The sequence below is a fragment of the Manduca sexta genome, chromosome 11, assembly GCF_014839805.1.
Source record: "Manduca sexta isolate Smith_Timp_Sample1 chromosome 11, JHU_Msex_v1.0, whole genome shotgun sequence".
NCBI lineage: Eukaryota > Metazoa > Arthropoda > Insecta > Lepidoptera > Sphingidae > Manduca > Manduca sexta.
The window spans coordinates 2,367,795-2,387,840 of NC_051125.1; the positions used below are offsets into that span (position 1 = coordinate 2,367,795).

Here is a 20,046-nt window from a genome sequence, read left to right on the forward strand (position 1 = left end):
ATTATTGATCACTATTCAATTTTTATCTGTCATCAATATTTCAGTCATTCATTCCTATATGTGTTCTGTGTTCATTGCTTGCTTGCAATTTTACCATAAACAATGTGTTTTCATATTTTTAATCTATTAATTTTAGCTCCTTACGATTTACGAATTGGCATTTTCAACTAAAAGTTTTACAGCTATATATTTGAAATATATATTTATAATTGAATAAGATTAATAAAGGTTGACTTTAGACAATTATTCTAAATTTAAAGTAAGTTAAACCCATTATCTTCTATTACATGTATAAAAAAATATTTTCGGTGGAAATATAAAATAATTTACACATTACTTACACCCGCTGTTTAACAATGGAATTTCTTTTATCTTTTCTATGTCTCAAAATTACTGAAACATCTAAATGCCGGTAACGTTTATGAGTTCAAATAGTTCATCTGTCTGCATGAGCTAATTATACCGCTATAATGTATGCTCAAAGATGCGCGCGCATTGAAATATTAAAAAGTGCAAGCATCAATAATTGGTATTGTTTGATACATAAAGGGTCATGAATCCCCCAATCATGTATTTTCCTAATAACGATGTGGCTCACAAGTATTTCGACTATAAGGGCAAGTTCCGACATTCGATATTTGATTTCCGATTGTGATTTTAAGCAACCGGTATAAACAACTTTAGTACCGTCTTTATTTTGGGTTTTACCTCCTAATACAATTAGAATGAGATGGTTATAATCAACCTTAAATGGTGTGAGTTAACAATCATAAAGATCAGGATAGGATTGGACCACAAGAGAGCTGAATTTACTTGCAATATAGTCTTGGTATATTCTACCTTAACACAAAATTTAAATCAAGATTCTTGTCATGTTAACTTAATATATGTCATGTGAACATGTTATTAGAAGATGAGTAAATGTTATGAAATGAGGTTTTTTTTTAAGCGGCAAATATTGTTTCTACATACACACACACAGGCACACAGAGGGACAGAAAGACACACACATGCCTTTTATACTAAGAGGTAGGACAGACACCTAAATTTTGCACCAATCTTTTGCCATGTGTATTCTGTCCCATAATGTGATAGAAGGCCTATCACAGTGAGAAGTTAATTCAAATTGAAAGTCTTTTTATATTGTACCTAAAAATACAAAAAAAGTATTTTGTTTACATTTATGCAGCTGGTACCAATAGGAAGATGCCGAAGAAACCGCCAAGAAATGCATTCTACTACTACATGCTGGACTTCAGGGAAAACCAGAAGAAGTTGGACATCACTTACCAAAGTCTAAAGGAGGTGGCAGAAGCTGCAGGACCATCCTGGAAGGTAAGAATATTATGTTACTTGCATGGAGAAAAAAAATATATATTTCTAGATGAATTGTGGAAATATATCAAAATTTTGATCACAAATCTAACTGTTTACTAAATTCATAGTTTAATTTAAATTGTAATTCAAATCATGACTTTGTGCAAAGTAACAATACCAACCTATCTGGCAAGTTTTTTTCTATACAAATGAATGATTATACACATCAACCAAACACAACCCAGAGCCTTCAAATACATAGCACTGTGTGACACTGTGCCTACCCTAAGACTTTAGATAGATGATCTTCCAGTTCCCATCCCCCATATTGCTATCACCAATATGGTGCCAATTAATTCCAACATCACACTGACCTTGCCAGACCATCTCACCAACCGCAAAAGCCAAATACGAAGCTATGGCTAGAAAAGAGAGGGGTACAAACCAGAAGTTCACATCTACTGGTGTGCCTCTCGCGTATTTGGAGCAGCAACAAAAAGAAATGCAGCTTGTGGAGGAGGCTGAACTCAAAGATATCAAGAACATTATCAATCTTAAGTGTTTTAATCAAAGTAAGACTTATTTTAATTCCTCATCTATACTTTATTAGCATGATAGTTTACATTCTAATTTGTAACTGGCAATTGTTGATAGCTGTAATTATTATTTTTATTGTGAGGATGTCTTATCCAATTGCCAACAGGTAAATTTTCCTTGGGCCCCTTGCAAGCACGACACCCCACGAATTATGTGGTACGGTGGACGGTTACTTTGTTTGCCGCTCCCTAATGCTGTCAATATTTAAAAGATCACTTTGGACTACATAGCTGCACTTATCTCTGTCAGGTATTCTGGATGAAGACTTCTTCCTGTTGGATGTGATTGAGTTGTGCAAAGCTGGACCGGACTATCTCATTGGAGAGTTCACTGTCTTACAGTTTAACCTGCGTGAAGGCATTAAGAACAGTTATCACGAGTTTGTTAGACCAGGTGAGAATTTATTATACTTTTTAGAAGTGATTAGCTTTGTGACAGCTATTATTATAATCATGATGAAATTTTTATTTTTGGATGGTACAACACAGGGTCCATTTTACAATGCGTTAATAATTGAAATCAATTATTCGTCTTTACGTCTACTAACATGGTGCTATCATCCTATAATATTGAATATTGCCACCAAAAATCCCAAGTTTTACTTTGTAATTTTTTTATCATTTTGTAGTTAGCGTGACTATACTGTATTTTTGAATGAAATTGTGATATTGCCGTTACGACGAATTCTGTTAAAGCCTTGGTCACGGGGAAGACGGAGGTATACGTCGTCCGAAAAGTCAAAGTTACAATATCTACCTACATTTTTCAATTATACAAAAATCATTCTAGCTATTGACCATTAAGGCTGCCAAGTTTTAGACACATCGGGAGACAATAATAAAATAAAAAACAGCGATAAAATGCGTAAAAAAGTTTTATTTCAATGTCTACCATTCGCGTTAATAAGAAATCTAATTCCTTTGCAGTTATGATACCAATAGGCTTCGCGCACGACGTGAAGCTGTCATTGAGGACCTACGGCCTTGACACGCTGGACGACAGCCTACCCAAGGAGAACTACGTGCAGATCCTGGCCAACATCATAGACTATCTGAAACAGAATGATCGTGGCACGAACACACTACCGCCCATATTCACAATGCCAGAGAAAGTTGAGCCGATACAGAATTTTATATGGCAGCTGTGTAACAGAGCTGGTAAGAGTTATGTTTGATGCGTTTGTAAATTGTTCAGCTAGTCTCGGTGTCTGCTACGCGATTCGAAGTTTAGTTGCATACATACATACATAGTATAACGCCTCTATTCCATAGGGGTAGGCAGAGTTTATGGATTGTCACTTAGCACTATTTTGGCATACTTCTCGCGCTTCCTCCACCTTTATTAATCTTTTCACGCATTCCCTCCGGTTTCGGATACTTTTGACCTGGTCTTTACTGAGAAGATCAGATGTCTGACATTCGAAGGTTCGGTGCGGTCGACCCCTACCGGCTCTTCCATCCACGTTCGCCTTATAAACCCTGTTTGTCAGTCTCTTATCATCCATCCTCTCCAAATGCCCAAACCACCTTAGCATTTTATTTGCAATTATTGATCAAAGCACTTTTAATGTTATAATCACAGGAAATCACGTTTAATCGTCTACACATGATTTATTAAACTCATAAATAATTGAAGTTAACTGCTACTATTTTTTATTATTGCATAGCCGAGGACGACGCGCTATTCCGCGTATACAAGCTGGACACGATGTTCTTCACGCTGGCCAACGCGATTCGCAGCGGCGACAACGAGGGGTTCCCGAAGGAGTCGCTCGCCACCGCGCAGCTGAACAAGGACTTGTTCAAGTACACGCCCGGGTTGGCTTGCGAGGTATGATTGACTATAATAATATCAGCCCTGTATTATATACTTGCCCACTGCGGAGCACGGGCCTCCTCTACTACTGAGAGGGATTAGGCCTTAGTCCACCACGCTGGCCTAGTGCGGATTGGTAGACTTCACACACCTTCGAAATTCCTACAGAGAACTTCTCAGATGTGCAGGTTTCCTCACGATGTTTTCCTTCACCATTGATTGACTATGCCTAAAGTCAATATATTCAGTTTAAAACACTAAGTAATCATTATTAAATAACTTATGATCATCAATGTATTAAAAAAGTAATCATAGAACAAGAACTAGATGAAGATGCAAAAATATTTATTTCTACTAAACAATTCCATATATTATGAAGTTTTTCTTGAATTTATGCGATATTGCGCGATATCGGAATTTACCAGCAAATCATGCAAATTCGCTTGAGTAGACAAATCGAGATGAAATATATTCCTCAGCACCATGAGACCGTGGACAAAAGCAACGAGTGCACATCCTCTCGCGTGAAGCGCTGGGCATACACAATCCTGGACGTGTGCTGCCCACTGCTGGGCATCGCCGCGCAGCCCGGGAAACACGTGCCGCACGACTTCGATATAGACGTAACTATATTTCTATTAGCCTATATATAAGTAATATAATAATATGGCTTGTTTATGAAAAAAACGTGAAGATACATATTACATACACTCTTACTTATAAACTTGTTTTAGCGTTAAGAGGTGATTAAGAGTTACTTAAATAGCTGTCAAATACATCACCGATTCCTAGTTTAATATTAAGAAGCAAGATAGCGGATTTTCATTTACAGCTGATTGATTAAATAGCCAAGTACATAATTTAATTGCTGACAATATTGTAAAGTTTTATATAACCAACCAGTATAGTTTGGCAAGTCTCAGGGAGATACTAAAAAAAATAATATTGGAAATAAATTCATAGAAAGTTTTTAAGTAGTTTGTGTGTTTTGTTTCAGAGCATCCTCTCGTACAAGGAAGAGAAGCGTGAACGAGCGCTACCGAGTGTAGCTCGTCGGCAGGTATGTGATTTCAGATTTTTTTTTATTAAAGGGACTTAGCGTTTGACCTAAGATAAGACACATAATATACTTTCTTTTCTAATTGACAGTTTTTGTATACTAGCTTTTTATAATTAAAAAGCTTCGTATTTGTTTATTTTGTTCGCAACTGTAAATTCTTACGAATTTTAAGATTTTAAAGCAAGTAATGTTATTGTCTTATTGATATTAGGTTTTTATGCTCTGTGTCAGCCAAGGCAGGGATTTTTCGCCGATGCAGCTCGTTGCACGCTATCATGTCATAGGACCCTGTTAATAGGAGTGAAGTGGGTGCCCTGTTTGCTCCTCTGCCTACCCATTAAGCTAAAGGCGTGATATATGTTTATTTAATTTTGTTTAGTCTTATCATAGAGTGTGATGGGAATTCTAAACAACTAGATAAACTCAAGCACCGAACGTTTGGTAAATAAATATTTACTGTATTCACAGCAGGTTTTGTTTGTCGCAGGTGCCGCACGACAGTATGTCGTCTTGCAGTTCGTCGATCATTAACGACACAGTCGACGATTCCACCGTGTATAGCTTTAACGCCTCCCATACCAGTGAGTCATTTTGTACCTACTATATAACTTCTTGCCTGTATTATTATGCTACAGGAAACGACAAGCTCCCGCCCTAGAGGTTCTAAAACTCGAATGAATTCACCAATTCCATTCCCTTATATTCCGTACGCTCAATTACGCTCTGCTCTATGTTATTGGTAAAGCGGGAGAGGTGTGGGAGAGGAACATGTGCTCTGGACTTTACCTACAATTCATACTTTTCCCATTCTTCATAGCAATTTGCCCAATTTCAAGTGTGTAGTATAATCTGTGTGTAGTATGTTCTATTCACACTAATTCTCCCCTGGGCCATCGGCTGGCGAACCTCTTGGTAAAGGAGCCAATGCGGGCACACATTTACCTTGTATATGACACTTGTCTTCCATAAAAATGATTAGAACTTTCACTAACTTCTTCAATTCCAGGTGCTCCAAAGGGCAAGAGGACCTACACGCCGCTGCGTATGCCGAGGACTGATTGTAAGTATTTTACTCGATGCGTATTTCCCAGATTGAAACTGGAAACCGACTAACTCATATACTTTTGAGTCCCATGATATAATGGGAAGTGATAATTTTACCGTAAAATACAAGCCCCAACAGAATTTGAGCAATTTACATATTGAAATTCTTTTTTTTTGATTGACTAGATATAAAATTTACAAGCATGTTGTCACTAGAATGTAGACTGGAGGGGAAAAAGCGATCTTATATGTTTCCTACATTGTATTGTAAACGAGATTTAAATAAGCCCAAATTTTGCAAAGTTGACGATCGCGAGTAATTTTTACCCTGTAAATAATCCCTGAAAGCTAATTTCTGTAAATGATTGACGCTTACAGGACTTACGGGGAGTCGCATGTATTTAGAACTATTGAACTCTGTCGCTAGGGCAAACGCACTGGGAAGTTTTTGTGCAATATGTTACAGCAACATCTTGCCGGCCAGTCTTAATATTAGAGTTCAATGTAAATCAAAATATACATACTATTATATCGATATTATTTCCAGATTCGCAACGTCTCCAACAAGCCCCCGAGCTGACCGAGACGAACTTCCCAACGCTCGGCAGTACAGGACACGGCAGAGGTGAGCGTTAGAACTACCTTATCTTATACTAATATAAGGTTTTGCTCGCGGATTCGCCTGTGTGAAAGCGGGATAACAGACCCGCTATATATTTTCCCGCGATAAAAAGTTGCCTTCCCAGGGTGTTAAATTATCTAAACCAAATTTCATTGAAATCCATTTTTGAGTTTATAGCAATCAGATACACGGCGATGGATTTTGTTTTATAATATCTCATAATTCTGATCAAGATGGTGAAATTTGATAAATAAACAAAATGGAATATTTACAGTCAAGGAATCGTAAGTGCGTTAGACACTATAATGGGTATTTAAAATTGTCTGTTTTTGGGTCTCGAAAATAGATCATTTGACCACCAAAATCGAATTGTAAAAGCTCTTACTTCAAGACACAAATGCAATATATGTTAGATATATATCTTCAATACAATACTTAATTTATATTCTTCCACTTTTCTCTGGTTCTCAATAATTATACCTGAGTATTGAGTAAAGCTATGTCTGTTAATATATATGGGTTCTATATAAAACTTGTTGCCTAAATCTGACGTTCTATTGTTTATTTGCAGGTCGCGGCCTCGCGAGCAGTTTCGATCGGATGAACTTGAAGAAGTAAATAAAAATTAAGAATAACTTGCAATGTGCCAACGTATCAACAAGATTTCATTGTGAATTTGTAATAAGCTAAAATAAATGACTATTTTTCTGTGTTTTATGAATCTCGGTGTTTAAGTATACATGGTGCTGTAAAAGCGTAAATATTGAACTTTTCAGGGCACGCTGTATAACGTAGTAGTTGTGACATTGTTTATACGCACAAAAAGAACTATCAAAAAACTTAGTAAATATGTCTTAAGTCATATCTAAATTTGTTCCATCATCATTGAACATATTTTGTACCAGAGTGAATAGAGGCACATAGTGATAAACTCGCCATGTTGATAACTTCATACAATTGGAAACAACGTGTTTCATGTCCTACAGAATTAGAATATCTTGATAAAATTAATAATATTAGAACTTAAACGGGTCCACTAGAATTTATTGTTTTAAAAAATATTGTTATTTGTTATCTTCAAAGTTAATGACATTTATTGTTATTTTTTTTATTTGTTATCTGTGATGACACATATTTTTAGTTGGATTTGGTAAGGCCTAAAAATAAATGTCTAATGATTCTCTCTTTTGTTGTTTTCTACAAGTCTAAATACATTACATTTACATTTGATAGTGCAAAGCCCATTTTACTCTATTATTAATACCTCCAGATAATGTAGGAAACAATATATTTAGTAGCAATGTTCAATGTTACGTAATATAAGCTCTTGATTTAAACCAGTATTCCGTTTACTAGCCGACTATGACACGCCACTTTACTATAAGAAACCCGAAAAATTAATAAATGCAGCTCAGTTTCTCCACTTGTAAGAAATAGTTGCTAAGAAAAGTATAATAAAAATATTGATAATATCAGAAACTTCAATCATAATGTAATGCAATAATTTTAGACATGTCGACAAATATTGAGAAATCCTATCAAATAACACCCTAAATCAGTTGATTTAGCGCTTTATTTGACATTTTCACAAGCACAGTTTTTACCAACTTTTCCCGTGAACTTCGGATGAATTTTTTTCTCGATAACAGAGACAAATTTTCAACATTATCCGAACACATCTTATGTATGGTTTGATATTTTACACCTAATTTTACCTATCTTTAAGTTCTAGAAATGCTGATGAGAACAGAAACGAGTGACCATGCGTATCGTATGCGAAAAATATTGAGTACATTCTGATTACCTTAGAACCTTTTGGATATAGGTATATAATCCAAAAGGTTTGACAAATATTGCAAGTTATTCGAAATAAATATATTGACTTTTTCCAATATACTGTGATTACAATATGTGATTACGAATTAAATATAAAGTACGGTGGCAAAGCCGTATGAAATCAAAAATTTCTCTTGTGATCGTGGGTTTGTGACTCGGACTTAAGTCTTTGTTGTAAATCTTAGCATAAGTTTAAAGTTATATTTTTTGTGCGTAGTTCTAGTATTCTTTATTAAAGAATTAAATGTCTAGTGTGTTTTTTTTTATTTCTATCCTACTTTAAGGAAATAAATAATTTTATGAATAAGTAAGTCAACATGTTTTTATTAATAAGTTGAAAAGAGACAGTTATATTTTTAAACTTCCTCTTTCGGATGTTCTTGTACAGTCTCAAGTTTAACGTCTTTTTTCTGTTTGTCGTCTAAATCAGTACATTCGGTAGCATCTATCTTTTCCGCCTCATGCGGGACCTCAATATCAGGACTTTTGTCTTTGATCCTCGGAAACTCTATATCAGGAGTCTTGTCTTTGGTCTTAATAGACTCGGTATCAGGACTCTTTTCTTTGGTCTCGCGAACCAAAGAGCTCATGACCAAGGTCGGTAGTTCAAGTCTCTTCCTCTCGAGCCTTATTTCAACGATTGCGCTTCGTGTTAATATGATTACGTAGCATTGGAATACTGGAAAAAAATCAACATAAAATTTACATGAACGGTACAAATAAATATTTGATCTGAGAATCAGTTTCTGAACATGAATTTAAATAATCAAGCATGGAAATAGAACGCAGAATCTTCATTCCTTTTAAATTACGTATATTCAATAGATTATACTCACGTATGCTAAGAATCATGGCCATTTTGATCAACAGCCCCATCGCGACAATAACAACAGAGTAGAACATGATCGAAGTAATCAGGGTTGCGAAACAACAGTACATATACACGCGCAGTAGAATCGAATCCCTCTGTAAAAAAAAATTAACTGAGTCTAGAAGTAAATATTATTTGATAAGCTATTGGGGTTGGTATTATCGTGCAGTCTCAGTTCATGAGATAATGTGGACCAAAGTGTTGCGCTTGCAACGGCTCTAGAGTGTAAAAAGGAGGGCCAAGGAAGGTTCAGAGCATGGGAGACTAAAGAAAATATACCATCCCTGTATTTTAAACTGCCCCAACTGATTACGCGTCTATTATATTTAAAGCTTTGGTCCACGCAGGCCTAGAGTGGGTTGGCAGACTTGATAAACGTAATTTGAACATGTCTCAGTAGGCAGGCTCCGTTTGTTTTCTATCGTCTCGATATTTTACAAAAAATACAGACGTAACTTGGAAAAGTTAGAGGCGCTTTGGAGGCTGGATTCCAAAAAAAAAACATGTCCTCATAATAGTCCGTTCCATACCCAATTAGGCTTTATATTGTTTAGGTATTCTCCATATTTAGTTATAAAACCCCCATACTCGATAAACAGCAGCTAACAGCACGACATTGAAGGCAAACTCTCCCGCGTAACATAGTATCGGGATCGGCTTGGTTGCGTTGTCTGGGAGGATGATCTCTTCCACTTGCATTATCGTGGGCTTGTAGCTGTCGTCGCCAATGCCCACTATGGATGCCAACTGGAAAATAAATAATCAGTAGGAATATAATTATAGATTACAATGCTGCGGTTAAAATTGCCTGACTCATGGGGATTATGTAAATATAGGAAAAGTGTGTGATATATCGCATAGTGCTAAAACAATTAGGTACCGAATTCAGAATTTTTAGGTTTGAGTGAATCTATCTTCTTTGCAACATTGTGGCAACGCACAATCGATGCTAGTTTCGGGTTTATCTTCGAAATAGGGGCTATTTGAGTATTTTCGATCAAAAAGGAATTAAATTGCATGACTGTAATTAGAGCTGATAGGCAATAGTACGAACTAGGACCGAATGTTAATCTGATGTAAAGCTCCTCGGGTGGTTTGATTTCCGAGTGCGTGTTTCAAAACTATGTGTGTCCTGACCTAAAATTCACACCTCTCGATTCACAGCGCATGCATGGTACTACTGGAGCAAGGACAAACACTAAATAATATTAAAATAAACAACTTACATCAAAAATAATATTAAAATAAGCTGTGATCAGCAATCCGATTCGCACAGGGGCCACATAACAGCAGTAGTTCAACTTGAAGTTTACCACTAAGTTTTTCACGTATTCAAAGGGTTCTTCCATGGTTGCTATTATTTTGTCGGCACGTCGTGACTGCCGGCCATCCGCGACAATTGTCCCGAAATGGGCTGCATTTGCTTGTAATTAGGATGTTGGTTAATTTGATGAAGGTCGCAAATAGTTAGGTGTTAATGATATTAATTGTACGGTGACAGACGCATACTAATCTATTATGGTCAATGGCACACGTTTGTTGGGGTCAAACTGTATGACAACGAGCGAGTTACTTGCCTGGTGGTAAAAACGCACGAGTATTTTTCTCAGAAATGCCTACTCGTTACTAGAGCAAATATGAGAATAGAAGCCTAAAGGACAAAAAAATGTTTGCTATTTTAATTTTAGAATATGCAGTGTGGGTATCAGTTGGTACTAGCATCGGCCAGACCATTAATCAAACCAATTTTGGGTTCAGTTTATAGTACATAATAATTATACTTTGTTCCACCAACCTATTTAGAAAGACATAAGTGATGACTAGCTTAGAAATATTAAATATATCTTACTTAAGATAATTTAAGAAAACACAATTTTAATAATATATTTTATTCAAATTTTATAAGATTTAATTGTTGAAATACAATAAAATTGCAGATAAATAACATACGTATAACATAATAAATCAACAGCAGTAAGTATAACAACAGAAACAGTCTGATGCATTCGCAAAAGGAAGTGTTGCTTGAAATGTGAGTGAAAAAATATGTTCAGAGTATTGTATACAGGGTGTACCAAAAATTGTATATAAATTATTATATGGAGTTGTTTTCAGTTGGGGATTTTATCAGCATAGTGCAGTATAAAAAAAGTTTCTCAGGTATAACCATCTAGATCATTGAAAACATTGCCCAATAATTTTATATGAAGTTATTTTGCTACAATGTACCTAGATCTTGAATAGATATCCTCACTGGTACACAGTAACCACTCGATATTCATTCTAAGATTAATAATCAAAAAGATTGTAAGAGCAAACAATTCCATTACACCCAAGCCCTAAACTAAATCCATTTGGAAAAATAATTTGAGTGCATAGACCCATCTTAGTATGAAGAAAAACGTATGCTCGCATTTAAGATTTAAATGTAACGTTCGTAATTTTTCTTACTCGCTTTTGTCTTTTGTATTGCCAGATGTTTTTTTTTTTTTTGGTACACCGCGTATCATTAGATTTGTTGAAGTATGAAATTATTTAAACTAATATTGTAGGGGCTAATGCAAAGAAATTATACTACCCAGATAAAGAGACTATTTGTAAATTTTAAACTCGCGAAACTCTTATGTTTATTTTTTTTCACTTATCAGAAGCTTTAGTATTCATGAGTGCTATATGCTATTTTAATCCTGGGAACAAAATTATACGCAAGGGAAGTCGTGAGCAAAAGTTATTGACATGTAAAAAAAATAAATTTAAAAAAATGTAAGTACTCGTTTTCATGCAAAAATATTATTGAATCGCCCTATATGAAGTTGAAATGATAGATATTATCTGAGATAGCACGCTAATTTCATAACATGCTTGTTAGTATAGAAATATTATTCAGGATTTTTTTCGTTTGCATTAACTCCGACAATATACAAGTACCTTAATGTGGAAAAAAGTGACTTTTGTGTAAAAAATCTTATGTAGGTATACTGTACATTGGTTAACGTATGTAAAGGCAACGGGCAGTGTACAAGTCCTGTTACAAACCTATTATATTGATTCGTGTGAGCAATACAAGCAGAAACCAGCGGGGGAGACAACTACCCACTTATGCAAAAAAAAATATAGTATATTAACCAGCCAATGCTAAAAATGTAAATAAATATCCACCCAATTTTATAGTAATTTTATAATACTTCCTGCTTAGAATATATTTATTCTGCATGGGTAAATAAGAAAATTGAATGTAATTTATATTTATAGTTTCAATTATAACGTAATAACACGGCAGGTTATGGAATTTCGGTAAAGAAAATACACACAGTTGTGAAGTGTTTAGATAAATAAATTATTAGAGTTAGCCGATAGCATACTATAGAATATATTCACAAAAATAAAATTAAAAATGAGCACAAAAAATATTATTTTAGGGAATAAATAGTTACTAAAATGATATTACTAATATTTGTATTAAAATTTTATTTCTTACATTTATTTACTGCCAAGTGGTAGCTCGCCTCACCCCAACCTTCTCTGATACAAGGCACTCAAAATTAACGCTATTATACAAATTTGGAATTAAACTATTCTTTTTTAAACTATTTACTAATATCTAAGCGCAGTCCATACTCGCAAACGCTTCAACACGGGAGTTAAAACAAATATTTAACCCGAATAAACGACAGACTTACTAGAATGTATATATCGACGGACGAAATCCTCATTGACTTAAGCGACATTTCTTTGCACCATTAAGTTTCATACATATTTAGAATCAATATTTTTTTCTATGTTCTTTTTTTAACCTAATTAATTTTTTTGAAAAAAAAAATGTCGCTTAGTCAATTAACCTTTCAACCGTAGATATGGATATGTCCTTCACGTCTAGGTAAAATATGCATTTTTTTTTATTGTTGAACTGACTTTCAATACTAAAAAGAAGACAAAAGCCATATTTGTTTTCACTCTGTTAGGCACAACACTGTCATGGCCAGGTTAAATTCTTTCTTAATCCCATACATAATTATCCGCAGCAATATGGTGAAACAGTTCTGTTCTTAAATTTATAAGAATTTCATAAATGTACTACACAAACATTGACGCGTGGCAATTTTAGGCGGAAAGCGAGAAATAACCATATTGGCGGTTGAAAGGCTAATTAGCTTAAACGACATTTTCGAAAAAATTTAACTAGATTAAAAAAAACATAGAAAAAAGGTGATTTTAAATATGTATGTAGTAACATAAACACTACACTAAGTATAGTGTCGCAAGAAAATGTCGCTTAAGACAATTAGCCATTCACCCGTCGCTATTGCTCAGGTAATTAGTATGACATTATTTATAAACCCGTTCAAAACACTAACGTTGCTAGTGTGGACTACGCTTTATCCACTCTTACAATTACCGTTACTATTTACCAATAGTACTAATAAAGCGGATTTCTCGGAATAATAATCCTTAACAACTTTTATATAGTGAATTGGTTAACTTTGGGACGAAAACAATTTCATCTACTGAGATGTTAAAATAACAATATTTCAATATAGGAACCTGTTTATATTAGTGCATTTCCTTTTGAAATTGAATCATCTAGATCTGTTTCGATGTGTTTAGTCAAACATCAGACTTACTGCATCTGTATTTTAGTACTATATTTCTTTATAAAACGCATTCATGTAAACACTATCAATTTCTAACTTTCTATAAACAGATTTGCTATCCTGGTCATTACTTAATTCGTACAATACATGCTTCAATGAAATACACAATCATATGACACAAAAGATAAAGCTATGTTTACAAGTGACCACTTTTTGTTTATAGTTCATCTATATTCCTCAAAAATAATATTTTACACGACACACAAATGTAAAATAATTAAAATTAATATCAGAATCTTTGACAGTATATTTCTAGCCTATATGGTACCTATATTATTTTATATACTAAAAAAGTAGTCACTCGTGTAAAAAAAAAGAAATTATAAGAAATGTTACACCTAGTCCCTGTAAAAATCACCCGAATAAAATCAAACCATAAGAAAATAAACATTTATTGTGAAATAAAAATAAACTTCATTAACAGACATGTGGAAAATATTTTAGAAAATGTCAAAATTTAAGATATGTTGTAAATTTTAATAAACATATATCAGATGTAACATTATTATTTAACTAAATACATTTAGTGCATGAAAAATAATTTCGTCCATTTATCATTTTAATTCATATTTTACGCCCACGCATATCTCTATGAATGTCTTCTTTTCCGACTAGTTAAATTAATACAGGGCGAGAAATAATTTGTCACTCAACAAATATTTTCGCTATAAACATTTTTGAAAAAATAACAGGCGCAACTTATGTCCAAAATTATTTTCCAGTACACAAAACACCTAATTTATGGCTGCTTGTGGCATTCTACGAATAAAATAGAAGTAAGAGTATCTAAGAAAATAAGTCTAGCCGAGCATATTCTTAAAACATTAGATCTGTAAACCTTGTTTTTATCCAGTTAAATTTCATAACAATTGCCAATACTATAACAATATATAACACATTAGACTTCATGTAATAAAATTGAAATAAATCTATAAGTATACTAATTAGGTTGATAGCTGAAATAACATCGATAATTAAACCACAAACAGCCCAACACCGACCACTCTACTTCATCAATGCATGAACAACAGCGTTAGCGTTCAAAGCCTTCAAATCAGTGTAAGTCTGCCCGGTGCCAACGAAAACTATCGGCTGCCCAGTGATGTACGTCATCGATATCGCAGCGCCGACTTTATCATCGATAGTATCGAACTTGGTCAGCACTATTCCGTCGATAACGTGCGGGTTGGTGGACGAGCTGTGGTCTGCTAAGGCTTGGTTGAACTTGACGAGTTGATCGACAGCTTCGTTACCGACCAAAGCCTCTCCGACGAACAGTACCATGTCGGGTTCGTTGACTTTGATAAGTTTGGCCAGGGCTCGCATGAGAGGCTCGTTGTCCTGCATACGTCCCGCTGTATCGATTAGAACGACGTCTGTCTTTGTGTCTGTTGCATAACGGATCGCTTCCATAGCTATACCGGCTGCGTCTTTACCTGTTGGAAAACTATTAATCTCAATTCTAATTACAAACGGCTAATACATTCGTCTCATTTACAGTCATAATAATATTTTGCCAATGTATCAAAATGTATCATAATGTGTTACTACTTATTCTTTTATTTATTTATTTAGGTCCATCAACAGAGATAACATTATGATATAAACATAAAACTTCATATACATACGATTACATTTTCTTTGCATCTCTAACAGATGGGCACAATGAGTGAAATACATATTATAAAAAAGCTACTGTTAGCACTTGCTACTTCTCTACTCACCGTATCCCTTCTCGTAAAGAGTGACCATGTGCCGGCCGCCGTGCCGCGCGGCGGGGTGCAGCGCGTTGAGATGCCTGGTGTGCGTGCGCAGCTGCTCCACGGCGCCCGCGCGGAACGTGTCGCACGCCGCGATCAGTACCGACATGTCGTTCTCGATCAACCAGAAGCATATCTTGGCCAAGTTTGTTGATTTTCCTACGCCGTTTACCTGCACGAGAAATTAAAATATAAAAAAATTGTATTACTAATATTATTAGCGCAGACAGGCGGAATGACCGAGAATATGTAATTGCTTATCGATTCTGTGTAAGTTAAACATAATGGACGCACTCTCTCATTAAAAAAAAATACATCGTAAACTATAAAGGTTACTATACAAGTTTATGGAAAAGAATCTCACAATTTTATTTTAATACTTTAACATTTTTGAACTCACCCCACAAAAGGCCATGACGTAAGGCCTACACTCCTGCTTGGCGTGCATGCAGTCGCGCAGGATGTCCACGCGGCGTTTCGGCGACAGGATCTGAACTAGCGACTCGGTAAGGGTGGTCTTGATCGTCTTGGCAACGCTGTCGAATGTACCGAGCACCTGTAGAAGAATTATGTATAGGTAGTAAATAAGACTACATAATACATATGTTATAAACAAGACATTTTAATTGGTAACAAATTTTTCGCGGGATTAAAGTCCCATTTTATATTTTTTTCGGGATAAAAGTTAGTTCACATCCTTCCCAGGACCTCAAGCTATCTGCATACCAAATTTCATCAAAACCCGATCAAACTCACCTTGCCCTCAAGTTTTGTGGAAACGGAATCGCACAGTTTATTCGCTATGTCTGCCGCGACGTTCTTGCCTATGAGATGGTCGCGCATCTTGTCCAGCACGGGACGCATCGACTCTTCAGTCAGCGCCTTGGAGCCGACGAGACCTTCCCAATAAAAATTATGATGAAAGTGAAAAAAAATTATGGATAAATTTGGTATCGAGGAATTATTTAAAATATATCGCGTTTACAATCATATTATATTAAAACATATTTAATCCTAGATGAATTTTTATTCTAATGTATGCTATCAGCATCAGAAACACTAACCCTTTATTCATAGACGTTATTTATCTAAGGACGGAGCATTGCTGTGATAACAAGTCTGTTTCTCAGTGCTGACGGCATGGCGGCCTTCGCAGTGCGTAAACATAGGGCCTTTTTAATTGGCTAATATTGAGATAGAACTTTAATCTAGTTGGCTGTCAGATAAACAAAGCTGAGAAACAGACTTGTTGTCACAGCAATACTCCGTCCTTAAATAAATAATGTTTATGAATAAGAGGGTAAGTGTGCATGTTCCAAAATATATTTTCCGTCTTATGACATGTTAACGGCTTTAAAAATGATTTTAGTTCAAAACTGTAGAATAAATGGCGTACCCTTGAAAATGCTGAACATGCCACCAGTTTTCTTGGGGCTGGCCTGGTTGTGTTCCACTTCTTCCTCGCTGGAGCTGTCTTCAGACTCCACCTCCAAGTCACGGATGGCTCCTGTCATTTTGCCCACCAACTGTAATCAAAGTAGTACTGGGTGAATAAAAAACGCAAGAGATTATATTGATGTTGGTTTTTGTTAGTAGATAATATTTAGAATATTTATATCTGTAAGTTGAAGGTGACATTGGTTATAAGGACAGAGCAAAGCAAAATCTGCTTAACTGATTTAAGAACAGACTTCAATTTCCTAATCACTATTATGGGTTTTAGGCAGTAATCTTGTTACATTTAATGTATGTGTGGCACATTAATGATTGTTTCTAGTTTCTGTCGACAGAATGATGTAGCATGATAATAATCTAAAGGCCTTAGAGAAGTTGTAAATGTTTTTATTAAATTTTTTTGTACTTTTTTTCCTTATCTGCTCATTTGCTTTTTCCACATGACTTCTAACTGGATGAATATGCTATTCCTGTACATTTTGTTTTCTATTAGCATTACCGATTGTAGACAGGCATTTTGTTTAAGGCCCCTTGGACCCCTTTTCCGCGTTTAGTCTTATTATTCTATATTAACTAATATATTATTACATCAATCAAGTGTTGCATCAACATCCTACCTCGTCTGCTGTTTGTCAAAACCATTAAACTCTGGCCATTGTACAAGACAGGCTAATTAGAAGTTTTAACCAGAGCAACTCTGTAAGGAAGCGCAGTAGCTAAGCCATTGTCGCTTTTGTTTGGTACCTCGGTGTCAGGCGTGATGCCGTTGTCTCCGTCACCAGGCTTGTCAGTGCTGAAGTCCAACGAGGGCAGGTCGCGCGCGCCTCCGCCGAGCTCCCACACGCGCGGCTGCTTTACACGCTCTGTCACTTTCGGACTCTTTGGAGACTTCCTGCAACAAAACACCAAATATATGTTTAGCCCATCAGTTAACTATAAGAGGCATTCAGTCCCAAAATTCAGCAAAGAGTAAATGATACATGTGCCTCTCTACGTTAGTAGACATGACATGTTCATGAAATAGATAATTTTTTTATTTGAAAACATACTTGATTTCTTTCTTAGTCTTAGACATTTTCTGTGCGAGTTTGGCTCTGCTCGCTGCAATGACGTCATCTTCCAGCATAGGCTCCTCCACCTTGCCATTAGCCAGGCTCTTGTTTTCCACAATTTTAACTGGAATATAAAAAATTTATTGCATAAAAGATCTGAAAACAAATTTTTTTAATAGTATGTCTTGTGCAATAATTATTACATTAGTTATTTAACATTATTAATGTGAATATTGGAGCAGATATTAAGAAATTGTGTTAAGTTATATAAAAGTACACAGAAGGTGTTCTAAACAGCAAAAAGTCTTTCATATGGCTGGAGCTGGCGGCAATACCTATTTTTAAATAATTAAGAAAAAAAATCAAATTGAGGACTCACCACATTTTTTCCCTTTCTCCTCACCCTTACGCTCAATCATGGATGCAACAGTTTTTTTAGACTTCTGTGAGTCTTCGAATGTTCTCATTTGTTTTGGAATTTTAGCTTGCACTTTGGCTGAAATAGAAAATTTGAATTGTTTTTATCATATTGAGATATCATAAATTTTCCAGACTGAAAATTATATTTAAATAAAATACTCTTTGTTTTTCTACTATAATCATAATTTTTTTTTATTAAGAATACAAAGTATATTAAAGATAAAAAAAAACAATATTAAATTGTTAACTAGTCATGTAGGCATATGGCACTTATGAAAGGTCAAAGCAATAAGGAAAACCCAATATTAAAGATAAGTTTTCCCGATAAAATTTATTCATTCTTAGAGTAGAATAAATTTCCCATATACCATTTTGTATAACCTCTTCAACAATAAAATCTTACATCCAATAGTTACCAAATTTTCAACATCAAAAATTAAAATATTTGCCATCAACTTACCCCACTGTTCACTTTCTCGCAACAGTCTATCAAAGGATGACTTGAAATCAAAGTCCATGATATGAGGACCGCTCTGAAGCTCATTCTTGTATTTGTCTCTGAACTCCAGGTGAATATCATTCAGGAACTTGTCCACATATGACAACTGTAGAATGCGCTGGTATGCCACAACAAATACCAGCTCAAACTCATTGTCCAACTTATATTGTAATGTTAAGGCATTGTGATTAAACGTGTTGTTGCCTGTACGCTCCTGAAAAAAAAAATCATACAGTATTATAAATCTTTCTTTAAGAAAATAATATTGTGTACAAGATGAGGAAAAACAACTTAAAAAGTACTTTACAATTATTAAATTAGGTCGTAATTGGTTCTAAATAGAATACAATGAAATGTGTCTTATATGCAAATTTTCCACGTTGCGTATGATTAATTGAATTAGATTACCTTGAGGTAACTTTTATCCTAATCTTGGTGAACTTACTTGTAATATCACACTACGTATTAGAGCGTTGACAGAGGGCGAAAATATTTCACTCGTGCTTTGGAAACACCACAACACTATACCTCCTTTGCTGAAGATGCTGAAAAGATCTAACATATTGAATTATTTGGGTAAAATATTTGTTGAAAATAAAATCTTCACAGATGTTTCGTACTACGTAGGAATACTAAATGACAATTGATTGACACTATCATGACAACTCACTTGAACTCACTCACGTTTACTATAGATTATCTAAATTACGCTTTCTTCCAGATGTATAAAAGGGTTGTTGAACGATAAACAAATGTTCAAACAAAGCGTTTATTTTATTTTCATCAAAAATGTAATATATATTCGTGTAATTCAATTGGATGGAAATTATTAAGGGAAAATGGATATCCGTGTTGATCTGAGGTGTTCATATTTACATAGGTAGGTACCAACGTTTTTTTAAAAAACACTAAATAATTAATTTGCAACAAAACCAAAGATAAAGACAACTTCATATAAAAGAATAGTTATTGCTTAAACTAATTGGTAAAATAAAAATAATTTGGATAAACCTAAATATGCTGACATCATAAAATAATGCGGGAAC

At 34.9% G+C, this 20,046-nt stretch overlaps 3 protein-coding genes across 3 annotated transcripts; 1 reads left to right on the forward strand and 2 right to left on the reverse strand.

Moving 5' to 3' along the window:
- Nucleotides 1-75: 75 nt before the first annotated feature.
- LOC115450796 (protein maelstrom homolog) lies at nucleotides 76-8,540 on the forward strand. The gene is made up of 12 exons (XM_037437524.1): nucleotides 76-259; nucleotides 1,190-1,335; nucleotides 1,700-1,889; nucleotides 2,164-2,307; nucleotides 2,841-3,071; nucleotides 3,581-3,744; nucleotides 4,209-4,352; nucleotides 4,727-4,789; nucleotides 5,277-5,370; nucleotides 5,796-5,849; nucleotides 6,381-6,458; nucleotides 7,027-8,540. Exons 2-12 carry the CDS (start codon nucleotides 1,207-1,209, stop codon nucleotides 7,071-7,073), a joined length of 1,338 nt encoding a protein of 445 aa, XP_037293421.1. The 5' UTR covers nucleotides 76-259; nucleotides 1,190-1,206; the 3' UTR covers nucleotides 7,074-8,540.
- A 55-nt stretch (nucleotides 8,541-8,595) lies between these two features.
- LOC115450795 lies at nucleotides 8,596-10,646 on the reverse strand. The gene is made up of 4 exons (XM_030178904.2): nucleotides 10,389-10,646; nucleotides 9,751-9,909; nucleotides 9,128-9,257; nucleotides 8,596-8,970 (listed from the first exon to the last, which is right to left on the reverse strand). The coding sequence occupies exons 1-4, from the start codon at nucleotides 10,509-10,511 to the stop codon at nucleotides 8,648-8,650; spliced, it is 735 nt and encodes a 244-aa protein (XP_030034764.2). The 5' UTR covers nucleotides 10,512-10,646; the 3' UTR covers nucleotides 8,596-8,647.
- Nucleotides 10,647-11,639: 993 nt separating this feature from the next.
- On the reverse strand, nucleotides 11,640-19,669 carry LOC115450799 (signal recognition particle receptor subunit alpha homolog). Its single transcript, XM_030178908.2, has 10 exons — nucleotides 19,446-19,669; nucleotides 18,962-19,214; nucleotides 18,461-18,577; nucleotides 18,079-18,205; nucleotides 17,774-17,921; nucleotides 16,971-17,100; nucleotides 16,331-16,473; nucleotides 15,975-16,130; nucleotides 15,539-15,746; nucleotides 11,640-15,250 (listed from the first exon to the last, which is right to left on the reverse strand). The coding sequence occupies exons 1-10, from the start codon at nucleotides 19,560-19,562 to the stop codon at nucleotides 14,820-14,822; spliced, it is 1,830 nt and encodes a 609-aa protein (XP_030034768.2). The 5' UTR covers nucleotides 19,563-19,669; the 3' UTR covers nucleotides 11,640-14,819.
- Nucleotides 19,670-20,046: the final 377 nt, after the last annotated feature.